The sequence below is a fragment of the Neolamprologus multifasciatus genome, chromosome 16, assembly GCF_963576455.1.
Source record: "Neolamprologus multifasciatus chromosome 16, fNeoMul1.2, whole genome shotgun sequence".
In the NCBI taxonomy this organism is placed as follows: domain Eukaryota; kingdom Metazoa; phylum Chordata; class Actinopteri; order Cichliformes; family Cichlidae; genus Neolamprologus; species Neolamprologus multifasciatus.
The window spans coordinates 24,880,072-24,887,628 of NC_140454.1; the positions used below are offsets into that span (position 1 = coordinate 24,880,072).

General features: G+C 41.4%; 1 protein-coding gene across 1 annotated transcript; it reads left to right on the top strand.

Annotated features, from left to right (window-relative positions):
* Positions 1-464: 464 nt before the first annotated feature.
* LOC146500893 (frizzled-7-A-like) lies at positions 465-6,157 on the top strand. The gene has a single exon (XM_085135652.1). The coding sequence runs from the start codon at positions 984-986 to the stop codon at positions 2,691-2,693; it is 1,710 nt and encodes a 569-aa protein (XP_084991778.1). The 5' UTR covers positions 465-983; the 3' UTR covers positions 2,694-6,157.
* Positions 6,158-7,557: the final 1,400 nt, after the last annotated feature.

A 7,557-nucleotide genomic window follows, 5' to 3' on the forward strand; every position in this document is an offset into this window, starting at 1 on the left:
AAGCTTTTTTATTGATCTGCTTAAAGTTATGGCTGCTGAAACAAAGTAATTTCACAACTTTTTTGGGACAAATAAAAATGCATATCTCATTTTTCTTATTCTGCTTTACAGCCCAGTAAAGAAACAATACGTGTGTGTGTGTGTATATCTACAAAAAGAGAATATGAGGTATTTCTTATGTTTAGGATTAACCTACATACTTGTTTTGTTTTTCAGAACTAAACCCAAACTTGGACCATTAATTTCAAGTGTTAAAAACACACAATTATTGGCGAAATCGTATGATACAGAAAAAAATGATTAATTGGGTATTATTTGTTAAAATCTCTGGTGTAATGTAATTACTGTAACATATTTTCCTGTGGTGGGGGTGCAACGGCCAATCAGGAACGATTGCTGTAGGAAAACAAACACGGTGATTGGCCGAGACACTGCGGCGGTTTCAAGGCGCCTCGCGCTCGGCCGGAGGGGAGGGGGTCCAGTGAATGGAATGGGCGCCTGGAAACCGGTGGAATCTGCACAGAGTGTGGAGCGCGAGCCTCCGGACTTCCAACCGCCCAGCATGTGAAGCGACTCGCTGCGCGAACTAAAGTCGACAAACAGTGGAAATACTAGGCATTTACGCCTTTATCCTACATCGTTTAGCGCTAAAGTAAGTAGTTGTAAAAGTTAAGTAAGCTGGACTAATGTGAAATTGCATTGTTTGGAGAAAACGGGACTTTTGAACCAACCGGGAGTCAGAGTGGACTGCTTGGAGTCACTTACAAAGACCATTAAGAAGTCATGACATGACGAGTGTTTCTCTTGGATTTATCTTCATTACACGCGGGAGAAAAGTCGATTACAATCATTTTAACTGAAATTACTTGGACTTCTAGTTAAGTATTGGGACATTTATTGAAAATTTCTTTCCATTTTCCACCATTTTTGAGTCGCACTACTTGGATCAAAGTTTTTCCTTCCCTCCCCCCTCCTCCTCAACTATGGCGGCGGCCAGGTTCACCACTGGCTCCGTGTTTCTGCGGATCATGTGGCTGCTGTGCGGGCTCTCCTTTTTCTCACCCGCTTCTGCCCAGCATTACAACAGTGAGAGTGGAATATCCATCCCGGAACACGGCTTCTGTCAGCCCATCTCCATCCCGCTCTGCACCGACATCGCCTACAACCAGACCATCATGCCGAACCTCCTGGGCCACACGAACCAGGAGGACGCCGGACTTGAGGTGCACCAGTTCTACCCGCTCGTTAAGGTCCAATGCTCTGCGGATCTGAAGTTTTTCCTCTGCTCAATGTATGCTCCCGTGTGCACCGTGCTGGAGCAGGCCATCCCCCCGTGTCGGTCCCTGTGTGAGCGGGCACGGCAGGGATGTGAAGCCCTGATGAATAAATTCGGCTTCCAGTGGCCGGAGCGGCTGCGCTGCGAGGCCTTCCCCGTCCACGGAGCCGGGGAGATCTGCGTCGGCCAGAATACGTCGGAACCGGGCACCCCGCCCTCCTCTTCTTCTCCCTTCGCACCGGACCCAATTACTCTCCCTCCCAAAATGGGAAGACCGAACCAGCTCCCTTCACAACCAAACCAGTACCACCAGTTCTCCTGCCCGCTGCAGCTGGAAGTGCCCTCCTACCTGGGCTACAGATTCATGGGGGTCAAAGACTGCGGAGCCCCCTGCGAACCTACCAAACCAACCGGGATCATGTACTTCCGAGAGGATGAGGTAAAGTTCGGCCGTCTTTGGGTCGGGATCTGGTCCATCCTATGCTGTGTGAGTACCTTGTTCACGGTGCTCACCTATCTAGTGGACATGAGACGGTTCCGATACCCCGAGCGGCCCATCATCTTTCTGTCTGGCTGTTATTTTATGGTGGCGGTAGCCTATGCTGCCGGGTTTTTCCTAGAAGACCAAGTAGTCTGCGTGGATAAATTCAAGCCGGACGGCTACAGGACAGTGGCTCAGGGGACCAAAAAGGAGGGCTGCACAATCCTTTTCATGGTGTTATACTTTTTCGGCATGGCCAGCTCCATCTGGTGGGTGATTTTGTCTCTGACTTGGTTCCTTTCTGCCGGGATGAAATGGGGCCACGAAGCGATTGAAGCCAACTCTCAGTACTTCCACCTAGCCGCGTGGGCTGTCCCGGCCATCAAAACCATCACCATCCTCGCCATGGGCCAGGTGGACGGGGACGTCCTTACGGGGGTGTGTTTCGTGGGGATCTTCAATGTGGACGCCCTCCGCGGTTTTGTCCTGGCCCCCCTTTTCGTCTACCTGTTCATCGGCACGTCCTTCCTCCTGGCTGGCTTCGTATCTTTATTCCGGATCCGCACCATCATGAAGCACGACGGCACCAAGACAGAGAAGTTGGAGAAGCTGATGGTGCGGATTGGCGTCTTCAGCGTCCTCTACACGGTACCGGCCACCATCGTGATCGCCTGTTACTTCTATGAGCAAGCCTTCAGGGAGCACTGGGAGCGCACCTGGCACATGCAGACCTGCAAGCGCTTCGCCGTGCCGTGCCCGGTGCACAACTTCGCCCCCATGACCCCGGACTTCACCGTGTTCATGATCAAATACCTGATGACCATGATAGTCGGGATCACCTCCGGTTTCTGGGTCTGGTCCGGGAAAACGCTTCAGTCGTGGCGGCGGTTCTACAAGCGGCTCAGTAACGGCAGCCACGGAGAGACGACGGTGTGAAGTTTGGAGCTCCCGTTACCTGAGAATGAGGTCGAATAGCTTTCATTTTACCACACTTATGGATGTATTTTTTGATCAGTTTTTTCTGTTACAAGGTTGTGGGGCAAATACAGGCCTTTGAACACAACCAAAACTTTTAACAGGTGCCACAAAAGCTGGCTTAAATTTCGTTATACTTCTCTCTCTTTTTCTGCCCACAATCTTTGCTTTTGCATTTAAAAAGTTGGATTTTAGCTGAAATGATCATAATGATTACTGGACTGTAATGCCAGACTTGTTATGAAACTTCCCACATATTATCCATTATATCCTTGTATTACTATTTGAATGTACTTCCTCTCAGCTCTTTTAAGAATTTGTCACAAAAAAGACTGCAAACGGCAAGAAAAGGTCAAAGTTCAGATCCCTCCAACAGCCACACCCCTTCTGACTGTGAATTCAATACTTGGGGCGTTTTAAGTTACTCTGCTTTTAGCTAAAGACTGAAAAGCTTTAATACACATGTTAGATTTTGCAGAGTACAATCTGTTTGTTTTTGTTTTATACACCAGCTCTGCCATTATGTGCCAAGTGGCTGCCCACAAATCAAAACTTTTGCTTCCTTTTTTTTCCGTAAATCTTTTTTCCTGTATTGAATGTTCACTCCGAAGGTGAATGAAGTTTTTATGTATTTGTTTGCACATCTATCCTAAGTGTTAAAAAATATGATTTACACCACAGATTGACCTGGATCTAACACTTACAGAGACCACACACACACATACACCTCCACTCTCTGTAATTAAGACACACCAACTCATTGTTTGTCTCTGTGTGTGGTCTCCTATCTAAAAGACTTTTTTCTTTTCTTTTTTTTTGTTCGTTTGATCCTTTAAGACATCCAAAGCACCATTTCAACCCATCCAGATTTAATTCGAATGGCTGCTATGGGTTTTTGTTTCATCCTGGATTAAGATGACTGTACACACTCATGCCGGTTTTCTTGTAATTTCACTTGAAGTGTTTAAAGGTTTCTCTTTTTCCCAAGTAGACTGAACATGTTGGAACTTTTGTTAAATTGTTATGATTTAAGTGTCTATGCTGCCTCACGAAACTCCTCAAAACACAGAGAAACTTGAGGTTTTTATCTGGAAGGTAGCAGAGAGTCAAAAGGTCAAGCCAGGTGGGAGTTCAGCAGTGTTGAATCTAAGGGCAGTAAAACAAGTTAATATATATATATATTTTAAAATAACTTGCAGTCTTTTCATACAATAGTAGGGAAACTTAATGCTATTACTGTTGACATTTTCAGGACAGAGCATTTTGTAGTGTTGAAATGTAAAGCCTTTTAGTAAGTGGTGCCAGTAGAACTCAGATCACCGCACAGGTTTAATAAAAAAGAAAATGTTATTTCTGTGTGACATTAACACCAATTACCAGGTTTCACATCACATAAATGCTGATGCAGCTAAAACGAGAGACAGACACTGCAGTTCTCTGAATTGTATTTGCAAGATAGTGAAAGGATTACAGCTGCTGGCGCCTCTGTAATTGGTGACAATAGCAATAAAGTTATCAGTGATTTGTTCTGCTTCGCAGGCCGCTATTCCTCGCAGAGCATTGGTCAAATGAGAAAATGACCTCTCAGACTTGAGTAATGAAATCAGTTGGAGTCATTGTGGGGAAGCAGAAAAACATGTTTTCACCCTGAGTCAGCCGTTAGGCAGCAGACGAGTGCCTGAAGCTTTTGTTTCTTTCCATGCAGTACATTTTCTCTGCATAGGTCACACACATGCATACACATAAGTAATGAACGGGAACGCTCCAGCAATGAGGGATGACTCGTATTACAGAGCTGGTATTGGTACTGTGTCCTGAATCCTTGTGTTGTTATAATAATAATACTAAAACTGCGTACTTTGTACCAGTCTTCATATTATATGTTAAAGCAGTGTGTATATAGGAAATGCCAATGTTCCCATGTGAATTTACCACATACCTCAAAGCCTGGGTACAATTTGTTTGTAGGACTGAGTTAGAAAACGTTTCACTTCACTCATCACCTAACAATGCAGAGCAGGTCTGTGTTACCAGGCTGACTGCACTGTTTGTGTTTTCAGAAGGAATACGAGTGTTTATCACAACATATGCAAGGTACCAAGTAAACAGACTGATTTTTTAAAAGCATAATGTATTTATGGGGGGTACTCATATTTTTGTCTTCTTTTTTTTTTTTTTTAAACTTGTTTTTTAAAATGAGATAAGCCTTATGTATGTGTACAGTTTGAATAAAAAGCGATAAAGTTTGTAATCTGTTGACCTCTGTGATTTGTTCTTGCCACTCGTATTATTAATGAATCTGTCTTATTGGCAATGCTTCAAGCATTAAATCCAGAGATACGGCAGGTGATCCAAACTTACACCTCAGCTCGAGTCATTGCTGACTTATCATTCTAACGCCAGTATGTCACAAAAATCACAGGCCAAATCTGTATTACCATGCGACCTTGTTTTTCCTGCATAAAAACAAACATAACTAACAAAAATCTGTTTTCCACGAGAACTTTTATGAAATTAATGATGGCTTTCAACCTGAAATAAATAGGTAATAAAAGTTATAAATGGAGACATTGTCTGGTATCAAAGATTTCCTATAGCTGCCCTTGTGGCAGGAGAGCTGAATCAGTTTGTTAAAGAAGGCCCAAAAATAAAAGGAAAATGCACAGATGTCTGTAAAGTGTGGTAAAAAAAGACTCAATCTTTAATTATTTGTGGAACAGTCATGCTTCTGTGTGTATTCAACCATCAAAATCCTGCATACTTGTCCTAAACTACAAATTGTGTCTATAGTGTTAACCTTCAAGTGACTGAGTTGTGTTTTCATGACATCTGCTTTATGTGTCTCTGCTTTGGAGATAAAATTTGTTATTTCTTATTCTGATGTGATGAATCCAAATTGGTCCCTTAGCAACTTCTTCCAATATATTTAATTTTTTTCTTTTTACATGTTACAGCTACGTAAACATATTAGATACATTTTAATCACACATTGTGAGCTTAAATTTTGTAATTTATTTAATGGTTTTTAGTGATAGTTCACCTTTTGTTGTCATGTAACAATTTTAGAATCAGAAAAATAGTCTATAAAGAGGTCTTTCATTTAGAGACATATCAGTATAGGTGGGAGTTTTATCAGTTATTTATCAGAATTTTACCACATTTTCAAAAGTCTTAAGCCATCGCTCATTTCTTCATTTTTCTTCCAAGAAGCCAGACTTTTTTTTTTTGTCATTTTTAAAGTGCATTTGGGTGGTTTTAGTTCTCCAGGTTTTGTGAAGTTTTTCTTTGGACATTGTCTGTGTTTTCACTCATTTTCCAGAGCAATGTGCTTTCAGTTTGTTTAGCCATTTAAAACAATGAATCACTCAAAAAAGACACCTAACTCAAGGGTCGAACCAGTGATGTGTTTACCCATAACAAGAAAACTTGCCAGAGAATCGACATTTAATTGTATCGTCAGACACTTTGTTACTAGGATCCTGTCATAAAAGCACATCATTTGTTTCCACCTCTTTAGTTGAATATACAAATATAATGCCAAAGTTGATTCAGCTACTGTGTTCTAAAGGCTCATTAAATGGTCTCTGTGAAAAGCTGGTTGTCAAGAAGCCACTCTTTAGAAACAGAAGCAGGGAGAAAAGACTGAAATGTGGTACATTACACAAGAGCTGGACTGAAAATAAGCAGCGATGGTAGTTATGGAGTGATGATTTGAACCCAAAATTTCAAATTTGGGTTTATCACTCTGTATGTGCAGAGGAGTTCAGTAAAGAGGGATGACAGTGAGTGTCTGCGGTCATCTTATTAAAGACGGTGGAGGCACTGTCACAGTTTGGGGCTGCATTTCAGCTTCATGCCAAAACTGATGGAACAAGAACATTTAAAGAGCGCAACTCCCCAGAAGGCAAGGACTATAGTAAAACTTTGATGTTTCATGATGTTTTTATTATAACATGCTGACTTCAGCCTGTTTTTATTACAATATGATGACATAAGCTTGTTATAGCATCGCTGTGATGTCATAGGGCATCGCATGAAAAAAATAAAAATTGTGTGGTACAGCTATCTCAGTGCCCTTTTGTTTAATATACTACTCAATATGGTTTCTTTAAATCTTTTTACTAAGAACTTTGAGTGTCCTTCAAGAAGCCTGGAGAACTATTATTAAAGACTACTGAAAGAATTTACATGTAGGAATTCCTAAAAGAGTTCTGGCCACAACCAAACCTGTTACAATATTTAACACTGTAGGGTACCAGGATCTTTGCATTGCACATTTCTTGCTGCTAAAAGAGTCAAAATGTATTTTATTCATTTCTGGTTTAAATTAAAAACTTGTGGTATTAGAACTGACCTAATTGCATATCATGAAAAATAGAGCCAACTAACAATTTTGTCATTTTCACTTTCAGTGACTCAAACCTAGTGAAGTTTGTTTGCATCAGAAGAATTCCTATCATGAATTTTTCATAGTTATTTAATTCTTCTACATTTTTTATAGTTTTTTTTCTTACAGAACTTGGCCACTGTTGTTGGAATAATGAAACCCCTTTGTTATAGGATTTTGCAGTCACTGCATTGTAGTGTTTAACTCTGGTTACCCCAAACTGGAGAAGCAGGATTTACTGCTGCATAGGCCTCGAGGCAGACACTTCCCCAAAATGGTGATGTAAAATATATTCAATATCTCACATCTACAAACAGAAAGTTTATTTAGTGTAAAATAAAAGTACAGCACTGCAATCTGTGACTTCAAAGCGATTCATAAGTCAAAGGTCTTTAAGTGAACAAACAAATGACATTTTATTCTGTCTTGTTGTTATTA